The sequence below is a fragment of the Drosophila virilis genome, chromosome 2 (assembly GCF_030788295.1).
Source record: "Drosophila virilis strain 15010-1051.87 chromosome 2, Dvir_AGI_RSII-ME, whole genome shotgun sequence".
In the NCBI taxonomy this organism is placed as follows: domain Eukaryota; kingdom Metazoa; phylum Arthropoda; class Insecta; order Diptera; family Drosophilidae; genus Drosophila; species Drosophila virilis.
In genome coordinates, this window is record NC_091544.1 from 28,870,584 (window position 1) to 28,893,422 (window position 22,839).

The 22,839-nt window shown below is 41.5% G+C and overlaps 1 protein-coding gene across 1 annotated transcript in view; it reads left to right on the forward strand.

Moving 5' to 3' along the window:
* The first annotated feature begins 2,901 nt into the window (after positions 1-2,901).
* pxb overlaps positions 2,902-22,839 on the forward strand; it is a 29,682-nt gene continuing 9,744 nt past the window's right edge. Inside the window, exons 1-3 of the mRNA XM_002056249.4 lie at positions 2,902-3,305; positions 11,143-11,573; positions 18,645-18,757. Of these exons, the coding sequence (XP_002056285.2) occupies positions 11,358-11,573; positions 18,645-18,757 (329 nt within the window). The 5' untranslated portion in view covers positions 2,902-3,305; positions 11,143-11,357. The remainder of the gene's footprint in view (positions 3,306-11,142; positions 11,574-18,644; positions 18,758-22,839) is intronic.

Consider the following 22,839-nt stretch of genomic DNA (forward strand, 5'->3'; position numbering starts at 1 on the left):
ATTATAACTGCAAAGCACGAGGCTTGCTTCAGCTGTCTGCCCATGTGTGTGCGAGTGTGCGGGTGTGCGTGTGTGCGTGTGTGCGTGTGTGTTTGTGGTGCCACATGAAAAGGACAACTCGATGACTAATTAGCCAGCCGAGCGAGATTTGTAACTTTCGGAGACAACGAAAATTTCTATCGCTCTAGCAGCGTGTGGGCGCATCAATATACAAGATACGAGATACAAGATACATTTGTATCTTTTTTGGCAACCAGTTAAATTTAGAGATTTATTGGCCACTTTTATAGAACGTTTTTAATTAACGCAAAGAACTAAGCAATTTCTATCTCATGCTTTATTCAAATTTTCTTTCTATTTTTTATTTGCATTTTTCATTATTTCCAATTAAGTTTTCAAAATCGAATTTTTCAATAATCCTCAATAGTTATTCCTCAGAATATATCTCAAATGTTTATTTTTTCCAAAAGGCCAAAATTGAAGAGAAATGCATATTTTTCTTTTTGATATCTATTAATTGATTGAAATAACTCAGCTTGTATCTGTCAGAAAGTATTGTATCTTTAGAATATTTTTGATCCTGTCTAAATGTATATCTATAGTATAGTATCTGACCGATAAATTTGCATCTCTTAGATACTTTGCATAACTTGAAGATAGTATTGAAACATTGAAACGTTTATTGATTCAAACATGCCTAAGATACTTTTTTACTTCACGTATACATAAGTATCTCATATATACTTTCGTATCTTGTATCTGAATTACTCTGGCAACCTTTTAATGATGAAGTTCCTTACATTTATTCCTTTCAGAAACAATATGTTGCATATCCGTATGTTTTTCAGTTTTCAAGATAGTTTGTTTTGCATCTAACAGATAGATTTGTATATTTACTTTATTTTGGTTTTGTATAGATACTTTATTCAGATTCGAATGTGAACGGCAGATATTCTTATATCATTCACTTCTATAAACAAAATTGAGAAAAATAAGTAGCTTGCAACTAGCGGATACATTTAGACAGTTGAAATACTTTTGCATCTTTCAGATACATTTGTTAGTTTTATTTTTGGTTGTATCTTTTGTAAAATTTCTTGAGAAATTCTTGTAGTTTTCTGGTGCGGTTTCCAGCTTTTCGCGCTGCCACGCCCCGTGCCGCCTGGCCACTAATGCGCCTTTAATTTGCGGCCATGTTGCATGAAATGAGCTGCTAATGTGTTTCGGGTGCTCGCTGCCCCAAAAGGGCTCTACATGTGGCAACAACGGCAACAACAAACATTTCACTTGACGCGCCTAATGAGTTCAGGCAAGCCGCAAACCTCGGGCCCCAGCTTCAGCTGTGGGTGGGGGTGGCGGGGTCGGGGTCGGGGTCAGGGTATTATCTCTTGGCTGGGGTCGCGACTTTGACTAAGTTGCGGCAGGCGATTTGTTGTTGCTGCTGTCAACGGGCAACAATTTATTATGAATATTGAAAACAATTCCTGAAGCACCCCGCTGCAAGCCCCCCACCCCCCTCCGGCACCCTTTCAACACCTTATCCAAGTGCCGGTGGGAATAAAATTGCATTGAAAATAAACAGACGGCGGGCCTAGAAATTGTTGATAAACAAAATAAGCTGATGTGTGGGAGAGGGAGGGGGAGTGTACACTGTAGCTAAAGGTGAAAGTAAAACGTAAACAGCAAATGGAAAATACGTAAACAAATTGAGGAAAAACTTAGAAATGCGTTTGCAGCAACATTCAGTGCAGTTAGCAACATGTTGCTAGAGCTTAATGTTGCCATGAGAGCAGAACGGAGAGAGAGAGAGAGAGAGAGAGCGAGAGCGAGAGAGTGAGAGTGTGCTGCCAGAGAGCGTAGCTAACGTTCATTTTCGTAGTTCGAATTTCGAAATTGAGCTGCCGCTGTTGCCGGTCTCAAAATGTGGTCGTTGTTATTGTTGTTGGTGCTGTAATTTTACATGCTGCAAAACGGAAGAAGAAAAACAGCAAAACTGAACAAAAAATCAAGCGCTGGAAAAGCGCACTGCGAGACATTGACCTTGATCATCATCATCGTTGTTGTTGTTGCTGTTTGAGTTGTTGCTGCTGTTGATGTTGTTGTTGTTGTTGTTGGTGTTGTTGTATATTCGTCATTGGCTTTGGCTGCTGTCTGTTTTGCATTGGCCAAATGCCTTCTGGGGATTTGTTAGAAATGAATCAACGAAACAGCTGCGTATTATAACTGTAATATTCCTTACGTCCAGTGGGCGTCCATGTTTTTTTTTTGTTTTTATGTCTATCTATTTCGCAATTATCAGTCAATTGGAAATTTGAGACCGAACTTGAACAAAGTCTGTTAAATAAATTGTTTACTCAATTGCTTTTGTATTATTTTTATTTTTTTTTTACAAAATTGTCAATTTTAAAACAGCTTTTTTTGCAAAGAAGCCCGCGCGTTGTCGTAAGCTGATATTCAAGTACTACAAAAAACATATGTATGTATTTTTATGCAAACAAGAGTTTTGGACTTAAATTGCAAACTAACCAAAATAAAATAAGCTAAAAAGCATACATATATAAAAACAAAAAGCCCGCCAATGTTAGCGGCAGAGGACAGCAACAAACACATGCGACAAGCAGCGCTGGGATTCAACTGTTCAATTGCAAGCACTGCAAAGCCAAGTGAGAGAGCGAGAGAGCGTAGGTGTCGTTCATTTGCGTGCACAAAATGAACGCAAGCCAGGAAATGTTGCACAGCAACGAATGCGAAGCGAGCGTGTTTGAACATGCGAGCCCACCTCGTGCGCGTGTGTGTGTGTGTGTGTGTGCGCGCACAGCCAGGCAACATTCGGCTGTGTTGCTGCCGACCGACCGCTGCCGACTGTTGCTGCTGTTGCTGCTACTCGCCTCTCGCTTTGGATTTCAGTTTCAGTTTTTGACTCGCAGTCGCCGCCAAAGGACGTGTGCGCCTCGCGTGAAATTTTCAAAATCAAACGAATGAACGAATACGAAACTTTATCTCAAAACGCAAAAGACTGAACGTGAAAAATGTGAATGGAAATCGTGAAAAGTGTTCAAACAAATCAATGCAAAATCAACACAACCCAAGTGCAAGAAATTAAAGCGAATAACAAGCAGTGCTCACAAAAAATTTGATATCCAAATATTTTTCAATTCTGTGTCACAACAACCCAAAATTCAACTCAACAAAAAATAACACCAGCAAAACTTGCGATCACAACAGCAACAACAGCAGCAGCAGCAAAAGTTGATTTGCAGTCCTTTAAGCCTTTTTATTTTTCGGCGGACAGAAAAAAACAGCGGGTAAGTTCGCCGAGCAGCGCGTGGAATAAATGCTGAAAGGCTGCCAAAAAAAAAAAAAAACCAAATAAGTGGAGTCATCTTCAGAGTTAGAGTTAGAGTTGAAGCGGCAAAAAAAAAGCTAAAAACAGTGGGCGATAGAAAACTACGAACGGATGCGACTCTTGAGTGGGTCGATCCAAAAGCTTATCAGCAGCAACTGCAGCAGCAGCAGCAGCAGCAGCGGCAGCGGCAGCGGCAGCGGCTTAGCTGATGGACGCTAAAAGTGCTCTCTAACTGTAAAACAGTTGCAAGCTGCTTGCATATGTTTATCGATAGCGGACAGCAGCAGCTAAATAGAAGGCACTTTACCATGAGGATTAGCTAAGAAATATTTCGATTTTAATCGAGGATAATAAAGAGATTGGGCCTAGCACACAGTTAGGCGAGTTCAAGAAAGGGCAGTGAGATAAAATTCTTTGAAAACCGTTTACAAGCACTGGAAAATCAAGTGTTAATGTTTATGTGTGCATATAACGGAGTAGCTCGTCACAAAGTGCATGTCAAATGAATGAATCACATTATAAATTTATAAGAGTTGTATATGCATATGCCCATAAGTTTATAAATACTTCGGATTATAATGAAAGTAGAAGCAGGAAATGCGCTAACCGCTAAGTGAGATAGGAAAATCGGAAAATTCCTAGTAATGTGATCCGAGCTCTCTAAGCAATTTTCTAATTCCAACATTTGAATGTAACATTTTTGCTTGACAGCCAAACAAATGTTTTATAAAGTATGCAGATAGAAATGGAAATATCTAGATATTTGAACGATTCTCGAATTATATGATATTTATTGATGTAAATATACAACAGCATAGAGAAAAACACGTGAAATAAATTGGTGAAGCACTTTATCAAGTACTTGATAAATTTAGAACTACGAAAAGGCATGTGAAGTTCTTGCTTTAATTCTTCAGTTTCTCTTTAAAAACCCGCAAACTGAAAAGCAAACAAATCATTTTTGAACTGACGTAGAAGAAGAAGACAAATCCATTCTTGAGGCATAGAAAACAACAACAACAACAACAACAACAACAACAACAACAAGAAAAGTGCCGACAAAAGCTTTAATTATAACCAAATAGAAAAAGTGAACAACAAATGAAGAAGAAGCAATGCACACACAGCATAGCACTTGTGTCATCTATGAGGTTAAGCAACACACGCACACACACACACACGCACAACACACACACACCTTTGTTTAACTAGCCCAGCGAGCTGTGTCGTTTGCTGTCTAGGGTTGCGTTCGGGTCTGCCTGTGGCCTTTCGTCTGGCAAAGTGTCAACAGTTTTTGTTTTAAGTAAATTTGTTTAAATTATTAGCAAAAGGCAGGCGCAACAAGTGCTTGCCACATTTGGCGGCAGCTTCATTATTTTCTGTTATTTCTTGGCTACCCCGGTCTTGCCTTTGGTTAATCCTTTGGGTAAACAAGCCAAGGCACATAACTCATAAATTTGTGCCAAAACAAAATTTATGACGTCGCGGCAAGTGGGCAACGCGCAGCGAGCGAGTCTCGTGTGTATCTGCAAGATACACAGGCGCGTATCTGCCAGATACAAGCGCTAAATGAGCTGTTAAACGCGCCGCACAGCCGATAAATAATAACTCAATCTCAAAAGCCTACGCGAAAAGTAAATCAACCGAATGTTGCCGAGTGCAAAATCTCAGCTTATAAATTGTATCTTGCAGATACATTCGTATTGAATTTTGACCAAATTGTATATTAGTTGTGCACACGCACCGACTGCTACACATGTTTACCTTTTTATTTCGTTTTTGATTTTGTGGCAAAGGCTCACAGGATTTCCGTTTGCTGTTTGCTTTCAAATTTATTTGTTTGAGCTGCCTGCGCCTCTCACTCCCACCCTCTCTCCCTCTCTCTCTCTCTCTCAATCCCTACCCGACAAACGCTGCCTAATTAGTATGCCCAGCGCGTTTGTTGTTCAGCTGAAATATATTTTAAAGAGAAAAAGCAACTTGTGCGTAGTTGCGACATAAATTCGAGGCTGAAAAGAGTTGACAAAACTTGTGACTTGTGACTTGTAATGGCTTTATTAGAGTCAGCCGCGTGGGAATTGACGGCATGCTAATAATTGAATAGTTGACAACGTCAGAACCAATTGTGAATTATAGTCGAAAAAGCAGTTGAAACTGTGGAAGCAGCAGAAGCAACTGCAAGCTCGTTCAATTGTCTGTTGGCATATGCTAAGCGGCTTAGAAAAAACACGCGCTAAGCACCTTATGCAAATAGGCCCAAAGAACAGAAAATAAAGTAAGAAGAGAAGAGAAGAAAACTTAAAAGATGAAGTAAACCAAGTAAAAAATTATAAACAAAACGCACGCGAAATTTGTTACAGTCAATTTTGAAGCATGCGGAAAATGAAAATAGAAACAAATAAAAAAAAAACACAAAAGAAACGAAAGAAATCTGAAAACAAAATATTTGTTATGCGCTTGTAATTTTCTCGCAGCGCAGAAAGCGAAAGCCGTGAAAAAAGGCAGGACTTACACGACCGCCAAGTGCAAGGGAGAGGGGGAAGGGGAGGGGAAGCGGTGGTTCAGGGGAGATGCCGCCGTTTTTTCATGCTCAGCTGCCCGGCGGCGGCGGCGGCGGCCCGACAGAGGCGAGAGGCGAGAAGCGAGAAGCGAGAGCGCAAAGAAAACAAACTTTATCGCAGCCGTCGCAGGACATGCTTACTGTAATTCCCCCCGTCCGACCCCATCCCCTCACGCTCTCAAGCTCTTAATGCTGAGTGACATTGATGTGACATGCCCGTCAACTGCCTCTGCCTCTGCCGCTGCCGCTGCCGCTGCCTCTGCCGCTGCCGCTGCCTTGTCTGCTTCTTCCTGCTTGAACGAGGCGCGTTGCTTTATTTAAAAGTTTTGCGTAATGTGGCCGCAGCAGGGGCCAAAGGGAGCGGTTTGTTGCACGAGGGGCGTGACGCTGTTAGTTGCCCCTCTTTCCCTTCCCCCCCCGCCACCACAAACACCTCGACCGAGTGGACAAGCACAACAAATAATAAATGATATGTAAACTAAGGCACAAGTTGCTGTAGGTCTTTTTTTTTTTGCTGCCTCAACTTCTTCCCGTTTTTAACGTTTTTTTTTGGTTTTGGGCTAGAGCATAATTTAGCCTAGATTTCCTTCATCTTTTTTTTTTGGTAATTTGTAGCATGCTTTGGGGCGTACGCGAGTTCCTAATAAGTCTTAAGCAGAACTGCAGGGCGAAGCTTGAGAATAGATAAGTTTAAGCTTAAACTAATTTGAACTATTTTCTTGCTGGGATAAAACCGGAAAAGCAACTTACAAGCAGATCGTTTTTGCTGACACTTAGTTGAAGTAGTTTCTTAGGAATAGATACGTTTTTGCGACAAACAAATTTAAGTATTTGGCAAAAACTTTACTGAATGCAGCAAAATAAAAACTAAATTTAAAATGTTTTAAGCATGTGCAGGCAAATAAGAAATAAAAAACAATTGAAAACAAAGTTTTCCGAGACAACAAAAAGGCTGATTAAAATTATAATTATGCTATGCTTTAATTTTAGGAATGTAATAAATATATAGAAAGCATTAAAGCCAGCTGTCTATATTCCTCTTTTAGAATAAATTACTTTTTGAATGCCTTTAACAAAATAAATCTAAACACATAAAAGGTAAACATATTATGAAATATCCTTGTAAACATCTAGTTATTAAAAGATTGCAATTGCAAGAGTATTATCAGATATAAAAGATGTATGTAAATGTATAAAAAATGATTTGTTTTGTATGTATATTGATTATGTTTTGCAATGGGCCTTATCAAATTATGCCACGCTATATCTTCTTATATCTATAGTATCTTATGGAATATAGCGTAATGTACTATATCATAATTTGTATATATACACAGGATATATACTATGTACTACATCATCATCCTGTGCTCTCTGCCAACCTTGGCTGTCTGTCCCCCTACTTGGCAACGGGCTTGTCGATTCCCTTTAGCAATTGGCCAATATATTGCTATCGTTTACCAGCTCAGGCCTGTTACATTTGTTCCACATATTGGAAATTGTTATCCCGCTGTGGCCATAACACTTATCGTTTGCCCAGAGACCAAAGACTACTAACTATATTAAATGTCTCAATTTTCCGAATGCCGAATGCAGTTTGGGTTTTCTTCTCTTTTGCGAGACTACCTGAGCTGCATATCAGTTACATATATACGCGCGTGTGTGTGTGTGTGTGTGTGTAGGTCCAAAACGAATTAAAATTACACGTTCAGACGTCGCGACAGTGCGAAAGAGCTGGATAGATACGGAAAAGAGAGACAGAGAGAACTGTCGATCCTTGGAAAGAACATTTATCATTGTAGCTAATAAATGTGTTTCCCGTTCAGTTACCTGAGTTTTTGTTGCCGGTTTCTGTTTCGGCTTGTGACCCAAAACGTGGTCTGGCTTTCGAATAGCTACGATTGAGTCATTTAAATGCGTGGCAAAAAATAAAAAATAAAAGAAAAACGAAAACCAACTACATACAACCCCTGACAATTGTCCAGCTAATTTTGATATTGCCCCAGACAATTTCCAATCGAAATTCTCGCTGAGAACAATTCAATTATATTCCTAGACAGCTGTTGTTTCGTCGCTGTCATTTTTCTCCTTTCAAGTGGCCAATCGCCAGTTACATAAGGCATAAATCAGGCTTGGGTGAAAGTGCCTGAGAAAGTAAGTGGAGAGTAAGTGTATTTTGTAACTCGTTCTATGAAGCAGTACTTTAATTGGGTACGGGGCTGCCAGCTTTAATTGGTATGCTCTATCAATGAAAGGGGTTTCGACTCGTCCAATCCTCGCCCCTCGTCCCTCGTCCCTCGCCCTACTCAATCACACTCAATCTCTCAATCCGTGAGTGCCTGCCGCCTGGCGCTATCATAACAAGCTGCGCGTCGCAGCTGTCTTCAAGTGTGCTCCACAAATGTATTCCAAGCCCAACTTTAAGCCAATTATCTAATTGCTAGCATTTCACTTTGATTTTCTTTTATCAGAATGCCGCTGCCTACCGCCTACCTCGCACGATAATTACCCGACCGACTACTCACCTCGGCAGGACTTTGATTTCCATTTGCGCTTCCTTGGCGCGTCCATAACATTTCCGTTTTACGCTTCGACGGGCTGCCAGTGCGTCCCTGGAGAGCCTTCGGATGCGATGTCCCAGACTTAATCTCGAAACAAATCGATTGCGTTGTCTCGTCTGCTCCAGCTCAGCTTTCGTTTCCTCTGCTTGTCCCTGCCTTACCTTGTCTTGTCTTCTCTCTTCTGTTTTGGCCAAGTTGAAGTTTTTCAACACGATTTATTTCATTATTTTGCAGCTCTTGGGGATTGCAGCAGCGTTTTTAATGGGCCGCTTTCAAAAGCTAATCAGCAGACAGACTCAGTCTCAGTCGCAGTCGCAGTCTCTGTTTCCAGATGCCAGATGCGAGACAATTCAATCGATTTTCGAAAATCCAAAAGAAAAGACTATAAACTAAAGCTTTAAGTTGAGTTTTTGTATGGTGGAAATTCAATATTGCATTAGTGCTGCAGTATTTTGTATACCCTGTAAAGGAGGGAGTACACAAATATTGTGAGTCTATTTGTTTTCCCATACCTTTCTCTAAAACCCATTGAGCTCCTGGACTTTAGGAACTAGAGACATTAAAAGTTTTATTTAGGTTCTCATGAAGTATACTTAGCTCTATTTATTTTGTCTAATCGCAGTATATTTAATATAAATAGAGCTCATACTTTTTACAGGGTATTTGAGCAGTCATGCGTTTTGCGCAGTTGCCTGTTATATTATTTATGTTTTTTTTTTTTTTGTTATTTATAAGTTTGACTTCGTTTCAATTCCAATTTCAATTCCATTCAATTCAATTCAATTTTCTTTACAACATTTCATCTTTGACATGTTTTGTGTGTGTCTCTCTCCTCCTCTGGCGCGCTCTCTCTGTCGCACTGTCTGTCTGGCTGTCCGTCATTGTATTATTTCGAGTTCAAGTTGGAGTCTCTTTCTTCTGCCCCGTGCAACATTGTGTGTCAGATTCGCTTCGTCGTCTTCGTTTTTAATATCTTTTAATCTCCAATGTCAACAGCGGCTTACATTTGATTGCAAGACAACAGCAACAACAACAGCAGCAACAATTGTAGTTTTTTTCTGTGAGATCTTATCAGTTGACTTGGCCTGCCTCTCTCTCCTCTCTCTTTCTCTCTCTCCCTCTCTGCAGTCAGTGCCACACACTCTCTGACAACTGTCAGCTCACTGTGCAGCTAATTAAATGGCCCAACTGGCAACATATGTTGCCTTCGCTTGCCTCCTCGCTCTCTCTCTCTCTCTCTCTCTCTCTCTCTCTCTCTCCCTCTTTCTCATATCTTCCCTGCCTTGTCTTGGCCTTTCCCTGGTTACCCCACGCAGCAGCCACATAGACTCTTGAGCTCTTGAGTTTTCCCGGCTGTCAAGTAGCTGGCAGACAGCCGAGAGCTTAAGCCGCAACGTAATCCACATGGACTATGGCAAAGAGAGATGCGGCTTTGGCATTTTTGCATTGATGGAACCAATTTGAATGCGACTGTCAAGTTCAACGGCAAGCAGATGCTGGCAGTTATCGATAACTGGTAGGCAATCGATTGAGGTTCAAGGGAATCTGAAGCAGCTCAACTGTCAATTAACATATCATTAAAATCAGTGTATCTGCAAAGATAAATGTCGATAACAGAAAGATATCGATCACACTTCAAATGAGGCTGGTAAGAGAGGAGAATAACTAACTGTCGATCCGTCGATGAGGAAACTATCGATAAAACAGCAGCAGAATTCATAGGAACTCTTGAGACTTTAATAAATTCAGACAACGATAAATTTGTTAGCAAATAATAACAAAAGAAAAAGTTCAAATATCGATTAACATTTATAGCAAAAAATCTCGATAACTCTTCAAAAATATCCCATATATCGTTGACAAAATCAATCCACGAAACTTGATCTTTTGCTAACTAAATGAATAAATATTCCCATCATACCGTACGCAATTTCTCAATTATTTTGTCAGCATATGTGTGAAAAATAACAACAGAACCGCAGCCGAAAGGATAATAAAAATCATAAAAAAAAAAACCAAGAGAAAGGACTGACTGCAGAGGGGTTAAAACAATTGCCAATGAGTCGACAGATTTAGGTAGAGGAAAAAAGAAATATGACAAGGAAAATGTATATTTAGCTGAACAGTAATAAAATTGGAAGGGCTAAAAACAGGACACACACGCACAACAACAGCAAGAGGAGTAAAAAGCCAAAGCAAATAAAAATAAATACGTAAAAAATAGAAACGCATTAAACAAAATCAATAAAAATTAACAGCCAGAGCTGCCCCGTGGCTAGAAACTTGGGGTGGATTCTGTCGAGGACACGTTAGGATCGTTGCAATTGTTAGGCGTTAGGGGTGTGTGTATGCGCTAAGCCCCCTACCAAGTTCTAAAATATCCTGATAGTTGCAAAGTGGGGTTTATTCCTATAAACTCTTTGCATGTGCCAAAGGAAGTGTGACCAGGATCAGGCCAGTTATTATTAGCCCAAGCGAATGTTACGTGCCAAGCAGTACAGTTGCCAGATAATTGGAAGAGACAATTAAAAAAGAGGGAGCGTGAGAGAGGGAGAGAGAGAGAGTAAGTCCAGACAAAAGACAACCGCCATCTGTTGTCTGATGTCCTCTGCATGTCCTGACCACAAATTCATAATCCTCGTCTAACCTTAGAATTTTCTTTTTCCTCTTTGCAGCGCCGCCGCCGTTGACGGCTGTCCAGCGATGACAGCGATCAGGAAACGCATTTGACACGCAGTCCAAGATCTCTAATACACACACACACACACACACGCACAGTCACTCACACAACACACACAACACTCCACACACATTCAACTCACACAACCAAAATCAGAAACCAAAAAACAAGTTAGAAAACGCAAAACGCAAAAGTCGCAGCTTGCAACAAATGTGGAAAATGTTGGATACCATGATGGACGCCGATCTCTTCATGTTCGATTGCGATGAATGCGCCGGCATGCCGCTGGCGCCGCCGCCGCAGTTCCTTATGCCGCCGCCGCCGCGACCCCCGGCCCTCGCCGAGTACACGGTGGTGCCGCAGGACTGCAACGAGGAGCAACTGGCCCAACAGCAATGGGAGAGCGATGTCTGCCAGGCCATGCCGGTGAGTATTGTGTGTAGTTTACCATGCGACCAGGGTTGCAACCCTCGCGCGCCTAATGAGCTTGGCCTGCATAGGGTGCACAGCTGTTGAGATTTTCTTCAGCAATCTGAAGGTGTCAGAATTGTATGTTGCCTTATTGAATTATTGCATTATGCATACGCGCAACAACAATAGTAATAATAATAATAATGCTCCCTTTCTTCTTGTAATTGGGGTGTTGGTTCTGTCGAGGGGGTTGGGCCAGTGGGCGGGTCGGGGATTTGTGGCACAAGTGCTAAAAGTTGAGTGTTTGACACTTGAGCTGATTGTTGTGCATTGTCTGGTTGCCTCGATTTATGACATCTGATCAAAAATCTGTTCCAAAAAGGTTAAAAGTGTTAAACAGAAATTAACATTACCAGTGGACATGTTAATGAGAGCGCAGCACAACTGTTATGCTAAAATTCTGTAATTAAATGTGGCACAGTTTCTGCTCTTACAGTCGATTGTGATGAGAGTAAAATGGCGCGCAAACAGTTTATTGTCGAACTAGCTTTGTTCGTAAGTTAACTACTTAACATAACTGTAAAACTTAACATAAAATGTTTAAGTGTTAGCACAAGCTGTTAACTAACTCTGTAAACATTAAAGGCCATGGAACTCTTTAAAGCCATTCAAATTTCCAGCCCACTTAAAACCAAAGACAGACAGAAACAAGGTGACGCCCACTTTTCCAGTTACATTTTCCGGTTTTTATTTGTTGTTTGGGCTCGCAGACAACCACAAGGCAACACTTTAAAGCTCTTTGCTTCTTGAAGTCCTGGCAGCAGCTGTTGCTGTTGCCAAAAAAAAAATCTATACATATATATATACAAAAAAACGTCATCATTATGAGGCTGGCCAAGCCAACCCAACCCAATCCCCTTGCCCTGGCTACACGGCCTGCTGGCCGGGAAACAGCAACAAATTACAATAACAATGAAAAGTTAAGCGTCAGGGCACAAAAAGGACAACCCAAGTAGTTGGCAACAACAACAACAGCGGGCTATGAGTAATGCTCAGGGGCGGGGTTGGCGGGCCAGGGGGTTGTAACGTGGCAACATATGGCCATGCAAGGCGTAACGAATTCAAACTTCGCCCCAACCACAAAGCCAACTTGAAGATTGTCAGCGGTTACACGAAAATGTTACAAATTATTTTATTAAAAAAGTAAATAAAAAATGTTGAACAAAAAAAAAAAAGAAGAGAAATGAGAAAGGACATGGAGAATATTAACCAAGTGTAACCCGGCACTTGGTCTAATCGCTGGCCTGTTTGTTTAGGCAACAGGCGGAAAAACAAGACGAAAATTTCAAAAAACAAACCAAAACAGAAGATCAAATTCCACATCAACACATCAGCCGAGGGCGGACACATCGATAAGCACACGAGACTCACGTGCCCAGAGATAAGTCTGTGTGTGTGCGCTTGTCTCTCTTCATATTTTCCATGCATATATGTGCGTGTGTATATTTCATTTTGGGGCAGCCCCAACACGTCGGAAAACTCAAGTGCTTTCCACTTAATTTTGGACATTTATGTAACAGACAAAAATTTCAATAAATAAAAAACCAAAGCCAAAAGCAAAAGCAAACTCAAATGTGTGTGGTCTTCCGAGCGCCAGATAACGAAATATGATGATCCGGATTTAGTGTGTGTGTGTGGGCACTTGAGACTGTCTCCCTCTCTCTCTCTCTCTCTCTATATCTCTCTATCTCTCCCATTCTCGCTTTTTGAACTTGACAGCGGATAGCTGCTGTTTTATGCTGACAAATCAAATGTTAACATGAACTTAATGTCAGCTTTAACTTACGACCCACTTTCCGTATATCGATAACCGCGTCTATCGTTTATCGAAATGCAATTTTATGCTTACACTAACTGGCATTCAGGTAAAATACTTTGGAAATCTCTGCGGAGCAGCTTAAATTCAATTGCCATCAGCATCAATTTAATGGATTAGCGTTAAAAAATGCCAACCTCAACGCAACGGTGAAAGGGGAGGGGCTGGGGGGCAGGTGGGCGCTACAGGTCGCAAGTCTCAGCGTCTACGTCGTGTGTGTGTGTGTGTGTGTGTGTGTGTGTACGAAATTCTCTCTCATCAAATTGATAAGTTTAACGGGAATTGTGCCAATTTGGCAGAGTGTGTGTGTGCGGGTGTATGTGTGTGTACGTGTACGTGTGTGTGGGCGTAATTGTCAACTGGCAAAGGCAAAGAAGAAGAAATCAGCAGACGATTAAGTGAGGCGTGCTAGACCTTGAGGTTACCCTGTATGTCAAATATTAACAAGCTAAAAGAGCGGAAACATTAAGTCGTTGAGCATTTTGTACATTGTGGGAAATGATTGAGTATACTAGACTATTGGTTACCCTATAAAGAATAAACTTAGAAATCACATTATAGATTTAGATAGAGAGATAGAGAAATTATTTGCAGCATTTAAAATTCTTGTGCGTCGCCCTATATACCCCACTTACCCCACTACAGGGTATACCAAAATCTTTAAAGTGCCAACAATACGCAAAGGATCCGATTGAGCTTTAGAGCCAAGCAGGAGCAGACCGTGGCCGGGATGGGAATACGAGGACGACGCGTCAAACATGCGAAATTAAATTTGGTGCGCGACGCAAGCATCAAAAAAAAAAAAAAAAAAAAAAAACCAACAACAATTTGACAAGCAGCAGCAAAAGAAATAAGAAGAAGCAGAAGCTGGAAAAGCAAAAGCAGCTCGCACTGATTGGAGTTGGGCGTGGCAGCAAAATAATCCTTTCTGATTTTCTTTTTGCTGCCTCCGTATGTTTTTTTCTCTTGGCTTCAGCCGAAATATTTCAACTTTGCCGAAAAATCGCTTTAAATAAGCAAACACTGAAGGGGCTTAACGGGGGGTGGGCCAAAGGGGGTGCAAATGTCTTGACATTGATATCAAATGTCGTGCGAATGCCATACAAAATAGTCGCACATTCCATTGTCTACAAAATGTTGCATAGTTTTGTAGTCTGCTTTTTGGGCGCGCGAGGATGATGATGGTAAAAGATGAGCGGAGGGGTGGGCGAGGGGATGGGGAAGAATCAAGGGTGTGGCCTAAGGTTGTTTACAGTTGACACATAGCAGACACAGCTGCAGACAGGCACAACAAAACGAAATGAAAAATCGTCTGGCAGTTTTTCCTTGACAATAACAAAAATGAATTTATATATGCATTCAAAATCTAAAGACAATAATATTCGTTTATACAGATGAGCTTTGCGGCAGCTCAACTACAATCTACAATAAGCTCGAGGATTAAATAATATTTCTCGGATTCGAAGATTCGTTTTCGTGCATTCTGCTTTGAGTGCTATTCGCAAACGTTGCGTCTTACGATATTCACTCTCCGGTTGTTTTTCTTGCGCCAGCGTTTAGTTGTTTGCATTTCGCTTTAAGCGTTGTCCTTAAATGTTGCACTAGCTGTACTACGACTTTGCTACTCTGAAGTTGAGGTGTCTGTTAGTTGAATTTTCTCAACTCATTGCATGCAACTTTCAGCAGTCTGTAGCTTTCCCGTAGCTAAACAAGGGCACAGAAGGAAAGTGTGAGAATGAGCAAAATGAAAGTGGGGAGCAGACTTTTACAGATAGATGGAACAACTCGAATGCATCTCAATCACGAGTTGTTTCCAAACAATTGCACTGTCAAGTGGTTACAAAACTGCGCCAACTTGCCAACATAAACACACACACACACACACACACACACACACATACTCCATACACTCTTGGCGCATTAGAGGGGGCTGTGGTGGGAGAGAGGGGGATATTGTAGGGGCCGTAAAAGAACTGTCGATATGCACGTGCAATGAAATCGAAGTTAGCTGCCGCCTGCGCCAGTGTTGAAAAAGGCGTTATACACGCAACGCATGTAGAAAACTTTTGCCATGTTATCAGTGTAGCAAGTTGTTGTTGCTGCTGCTGTTGCTGCTTTTCTCGCTGAGCCTGGAAGTGGCACGTGCTTGCTGCAAGCCTCCTGCCTCCATGCAACACTTGCGATTGTTTCTGAGTACGGACGAAACGGGCAGAGTTGAAAAGTTTTGTGTTTTTCATCAGGACAATGAAAACGCGTGCGTCAACTTTGTGCACAAAGTTGTTGGCTTAAAGGTTGTAGCAGGAGGCGGCTGGAGGCTGGGAGGGGAAGGCAGGTGTAGGCACACACAACAATCCAATGAGCTGCACAAACTGGCAATACCTGGCTACTCTGGCGCCACGTTGAAATTGTGTCAAAATTTCACTCAGATTTGTTCTTCTTGAAACAAAAACTTCGCAGCCCTGTCAACCCTTAAGCAGCAAAGTAGCTAAACAGAACAGCCTTTAATGCTGTTAACTTTCAGCCATAATTCCTGATGAGCACATTTTTTGTTTCATTTTAGGCCTAATGTCTTGTGGCTTAATTATTTTATCGCACAAGAGCGTCCCGTTTTGTTTTCCTATTTACTTTCTGGCTATTTGCCTACACATAAATCGTTCAAAATGTTATCGTTATCTGGTGGCCAGTGTTTACCCACGGCTCTTGTTATTAATTTACGACTGCGGCTACCTATGGCTGCCCGACTTGACTCCACTCGAGCGGACCCGACTTGACTCGACTCGATGGAAAGCCTTCAATCATGCGGTCCGCTCACAGCTCCTACTGGAAAATGCGCTTATCTGGGCAAACAGAAGGTGCGCTGCGACGGGCTGCCTGTTATCGATAAGACGAACAACTCTTTTTACAGTGTGGGGGCAAGTTGATTCTATTTGAGTTTTTATCTGACTCGCGAGCAGTTGGGCTTAATCCCTATTTGCAGCTGACGAGCGGCAATTGTAAGCCGGCGGCAGTCGAACTGTCGCAATGTGTGCCTTTTACATCAGACCCCTTCCCAGCTGCCCCCCTCACGCTGTCAGCTACTCATGGAGCCCCTTTGCTTGCCCCGGAACGAGCATTACAAATAGGTAAAACGCACTCACATCAGGCCCCGCGCCTATTCACATTGATTTATCGATTATCAACGCACACACGCGAACCGCCTGCGGTTGGAAAAGCGAGTAAAATAGGCAAAGAATATACAACAAATACCAGACAAAAGAAATTTCATTATTTTCTTGTTTCCCTTTTACTTTTACAAAATCGAATGTCGTAAGTGAGATTTTAAGATTTCAGGCTGGCCCAACCCAGCCATGTACAGCAGCGCAGTGTAGGGGAGTAGGTGGTCGAGCATATGGGCAGAATATAGTATGGAAAGGGACATAACATTTATATGCATATGGGCTATATATAACAAAAGAAAAAAAAAAAACTCCTCGGTAACTGAAAATCCTCCTCGGTAACTCAATTGACAAGTCGACTTAAGTTCAAGTGTTGGTGTAGCGCACTCAACAGGTCACCAACGACTCGCAGTTTCCGCAACTTGTTGTTCAACTCTCCTCTCATGCCATGCCTCGACACTTCACAACACTGTGCCAAGCCGCAGCTCATTAATCAATTTGATTACGCGCAATGAGCTTTGAGAGTTTTTTTCATTTCTTTCATTGTTTTTTCTTCTTGCGGTAACTTTTGACTCTCTCCCCTCTCACTTGACACACACTTGCTCTCTCTTTGCCCTGCAGCTCGCATAATTGTTTAATTTATTGTTATTTATTTGTTTGGCTCAGTTTCGGATTTGTCTGTAAATGATTTCCAAAACAATTTACGACAAGAAATGAAAACAAATTTCTTTAAAATTTGATGATAACGCGTACAGCTTGTGACGGGTGGAAGGGCAAGGGGAAGGGGAGGGGCGGTGTTAGCTGCTACCCGTTTTGCCCCCAACTTCGGTAGTTTAAACAATTTCGCCATACGGCAATGCCTGTCAATATTTTTATAGCTTATCTCGCATTGAGAATGAAATTGGGAGCGGGTTTTCAGTCTTTGTAATTGTTTGTTTTGTATGCGCTCAGCTGTGGCATATTTAATGATTAATTGCCAAAGCGATGTGAGCGATGCAGTGGGCGGGGGGAGGGGCACTGGAAGCCAGATAGACCCTGCTCGCTTCCGGGCACAATGGAAACTGTGTCAGCGCAAATAAATCAACGGGCAACTATTTATTAATAAATTAGTGTATGCACAAAAATGCAATTACATATTAAAGAGCGGCCTACATACGCGCATCCACACACACACACACGCACACACACACACGCACACACGCATGCAGTTGTGCACACACTGGCTGACTGGCAGAGGCGAAATTATTTGCACAGCTGTCAAAGCTTGACCTCAATTTGAGCGCAGCTTTTGTTTGCCCTCCCCCTGCCCTCTCCTCTCCTCTCTCTGTCTCTGTCTGTCCTCTCTCGCTCACGCTCTTTGAGCTCACCAAAATATTTTTCCAATGCATTTGACTGATTTATGCGGCGCGTGTGTGCGTGTGTGTGTGTGTATGTTTACCTTTGTGTTTGTATTTGTGCTGGGGCCAATGACAGGTGCTTGTGATTTTCATTGTTTTTCAAAAAACTTTTTTGACCAACAAAAAAAAAAAAAGGAAGAAGAATATTCAATTATAGAAAACAAAAGTTTGTTGCGATAAAAATGACAATTTATCTTTGACAGCGCAAGCTTGATAAGTTGGAAAGAAAGTTGTGAAAGAATCCAAATTGAATTTAATTCACTTTTTACAGTGGAGCCTTGCTCTGCCACATCTTTATTGTAGCTACTGTATCCTGCGTAGGCAATTTTCACCATGTTTTGACCTTAATTTCGTTGATTGCTAGCCCCATCTCACTCCCACTCACGCCCAGTTGTAGCCAACTTCAATAATTCAGAGCGAATCAAAAAAAGGTTAACAGCCGCGTGCGCTTTTGTTTGCTATTCGTTAGGCATATTTACCAAAATGTTGTAGCTGCTTCCTCTTCTTTCTATTGGCATGCAAAATGGCTTTGTGTTTGAGTTGTGTCGTGATTTGCATTGGCTAAGGCAATTTTTGTACTCTTTTACTTTTGCTTTTACTTCCCGCTCACTGCCAAGTAATTTCAACTAACGCTCTTTTCTTTTTGCCTCTCTTGCAGATATTGGACGCCAGCTTGTACAGCAGCCAATCACTGGCCACCTCAGCGATGATAGCGGTTTTCTCACTGCTGCTGGTGCTCATTGTGCTCATCTCTTCGCTGTTTGTCTGGAAGTAAGTACAAAGAGAATAAGAATAACAGAAGCAACGTAGATATTTGTTGAGCGTGCATTGCTCATTCTTTGACTAATTAAGTGCAGCTTGCTTTGCTTCCTCTTTCTGTTCTGCATTCTCTGGGCTGAGATATAAGTGCGGGAGTGTGTCTATGGCTAAACTATGCTGCTACCATTTGTGGCCTGTGGCGCAAGATAACTCGAAGGCAGAACTACACTCACACTCACACACACTCACTCACACACACGCCTTGTGTGGCTGCGTGTCTGGTTTTGTCTTGGCTTTGATCGCGGTTTTGAGCGCCTTCTGGGCAACTTATACCGCAGAGGGCGTTGCAACATGTTGCATGTGGCATGCTGACGCTTCGCTCTCTATACTCTTTAATATATATGAAAGCCAACCAAGAGGTAAGGCGTCACTGAGCCAACGATGGGACCACACAGCGTCGACTGCATTAATTTTCTATAAATAAGTGTTGCACAGTAGCAACAAGAATAAAAAAAATGCATAAGCCATAAAAGTGTTGGGCAGCCAGCAATTTAGCGCCACATGAAAAATGCAAGCAATGCGCCAAATGTGCAGCCAAATAAACAATATAAACTATGCAGCTGTACGTACACATACATACATTTATAACAGTAAAAACCCATTTGCTAAAGTCACAAAAACAAACAACTAAACCCAGCAACAACAAAAGCACGTCAAACGCAATGGCGACCAAACGAGAATTAATGTAGTCTACTTTCCAACACTGACCTACATGTGTGTGGGTGCGTGCCCACTCTAGAAACCAAAACTAAATTAAATTGAAATTTTAAATACACAAGGCAAAAAAAAAAACACGAGTAATGGTCGCCATACGCCCACACATACACACAGTTACATCAACTTTTTGGGAGAGCTCAGAGAAAAAATAAAACAATTTGACCAACAAAAAGCTGCAAAAAAAAAAAAACAAATGAAATCTGCAGCCAAATAACCGCAGCTAAAGCAAACTAAGAGAGATAGAGAAAGGGAGATAGAGGAAAGCAGGAAAAAAAAACAACTTGGCGCACGTAACGGTGCTTGGCTTTAATTTACATATGCATGTAGTGCATATGTGTGGGAGAGCAGAGCCAAAGACTTTTGCACGCACAGCATAGAGTGCCCTTGTGTGGCTTAAGAGCGGAGAGGGGACAGGCACAGAGTAGCGTTAGTAGCCGCTCAACTCTTTGCATGCTTTAACAAAAAGTTCGCCTGCGGTCGGTCTCTGTGTGTGCATGTGTGTGAGTGTGTAAGTGCATGCACGTAAGAGAGTGTGAACAGCGTGTGTTTGTACGTTTTAATGGTTTAACCAAATTTGGGTGTTTTTTTTTTTTCATTTAGCTTTGCGCATATGAATTATATCCAAACATTTATTTGATTTCATGAGCTTGCGAACTTTATGGCGGGACTAAGAGCTTTAGAGTGTGTAGGAAATGAATCCCAAGAGAAATAGGCTGAAACATCTTTGTGCGCTCCTAAAAATTCAATTTCCTTTAAGGTTGCCCCACGTTATGTGCAACAAAACACACATCGGCTTTGCTGCTGCTCTCAAAGCTTTGCTCTTTTACTCAACGCAAGTTGGCCGTGCTGCTTCTTCTCGCCAGCATCAACAAGTGTTGAAGTAACATGTTAGAAAGGAACAGCAACAACAACAACAACATTCCATTTGGCTGTAACGCCTAAAAGTGGGCTATATTCATGGCACTGAAATTAAGCAGGGTGCGCTGCAGAGTCGGGCGGCGGGGTGGGCGGACGCCTGCTGAGCAGTTGCCACAAGCGCTTTTCATACATATTCATTAAAGTTTGCTGACCGCACGAACACACAGGCCGGATAAAGAGGCGGTCGAGAAGAGAGCGGCAGCGGAGGTAAGGGGGTGTGGCAAGGCAAACAGAGCAAACCAAACACACGCAAATGTTGTTGTTGCTGTTGTGCTTCATCATTTTTGAGGTTATGGCCATGACCAGGACACGCACAAGCTCACACACACACACACACACACACACATAGAAGAAACAGACGAGCATCTTTATTATACGCACACACACACACACACACACACACACAGACGCTCACAGCATTGCAAAAGCTGCTGCTTTAAGTGTTGCCCCAAAAACTTGCCCCATTTGCTATCTGCATGTGCGTGTTGCTCATCGCGTGTGTGAGTGTGTGTGTGTGTGTGTGTGTGTGTGAATGACTATGAATGTCCAACGGAAAAAAGCAGGCAAAAAAGTAGATCTACAACAATAACAATAATAACAACAACAACAACAACAACTTGAGTCTAGCGCCATTTTTGTGGCATTTATGATGTGGCACATTACTTTTGCCTTTATGGGCGCCAACAACAAATAAATATGAATATGAATGTGAATACATATACATTTATGCATATGTATATTTGTGTGTGTGTGTGTGCGTTTGGGTTATCGCGTTGCGTGTGCCGACAACAAAGCGACATAGAAAACCTATAAATAAAATAGCAACTAATTTTATTTATTTTATTTTTTTTCTCTTTTGGTTTTCGTCTCATATAATAGAAATAAAATAATCGTAATGTCAACACATAAAAGCCGAAAGTTGTTCTTGTTTTTGCATTGTTGTTTGGGGGCGTGAAAAAACAAACGATATCAGATACAGTAGGAGTTGGAGTGGCAATAGACAGTTGCTTAAAGCCAAGCTAATTTAATTTGCTTTTTGGTTAACGCCAATAAAAGTGTGTTAGAAAAGCAGCTAAAGTAGCAGCATTCGATAGACCATAGCTAGTACTATCGATAAGTGTTATAATAATTAGTGTTGTAAAACGAGAAGCAGTAAGGAATTCCATCATTATTTAAAGTGCCTTCTGACGCATTTTTGTATGCCCTTGCGAATGATATTATATCCTTAAATATGTTCAAAAATCTGTTAAAACTCGACCACTCTATCACATTTATAAGTAGCTGCCATGGGAAGGGAACTTTTCTGTGCCGACAGTCATAATTCAGCTTAAGCCAGTAAATTCCCTCCGATTCGTCCACTTGTATGCGCCTGTCAAGAAGCCCACCTTTATTTTGTAGCATATTACATTTTAGATTTGATTTGGTAGCTGCCAACTTTTAATTTACATACTCTTCAGGGATTTCCTAATTGTTTTTCCACTCTCGAAAAATCCTTCATAATTACAACACTTTCCATTCACACATACGTCGCATTTTCACACACAGTTTTTTTTTTTTTAAATCGAAATACCGAACCATTTAGTAATTTTTTTTTTTCGTTAAAATCATAAATGGAATTTATTATGAGTCCATGGAGTCGCCTGTGCATAATTACCTTAATTATTTTAATAAACCGCCAGAGTGTGTTGAAACCTCACACTACCAACCTCCCTTCCCGTTGCCGGCTCACACGGCAACTGACCAACTTTTTGCAAATGTTTGCACATTGAACTTTATTAATTGCATAAAATGTGAGCGATGCCACCAAAAAGTATGCAACATGTGCTGCAATTGGGTGAAGGAAGAGAGAGGGCGGGAGTAGAATTGTTGGCAAGAGTTGAAAAAATCTGAATTGCTTGTCGTGCAAACTGTTAACGTTGTCGCCAGTTAATAATATCTCAATAAATAAGCTCAATTTTATGCAAATAATTACAAATGAACAGCAGTTGAAGTTAAAATGTTTTCGCTGCAATTTCGACAAGTTTTTTTTGTTGCGTGTGATTTTTAAAAATTTAATTTTGTTGTTTTTTCCTGCACCCCCAACCGAAGCATGTTAAAGTCAAGTGAGATGCCACTTGCTCGCGCGCTCATGCATATTAAATAGATACGGGCGCTGGCAACCCTGGCAACAGGCCCCCCAAAAAGTTATGGCCCATGGGCTGCTGCGGTATCTACGTGCGTGTGTGTGTGCGTGTCTTGCCATTAATGTTGACTGCTAAATAAATAAAATCAATTTCGCCTGCTTGCAATTTTCCTTGCCTGCCGCGTCCCTTTTCGTCCCTTGTCGCTCACAACGAAAGTATGACAACCCTGTCACGCAGTGTGCAATAACGAATCACAATTTGCGCTACTTTCGAGCC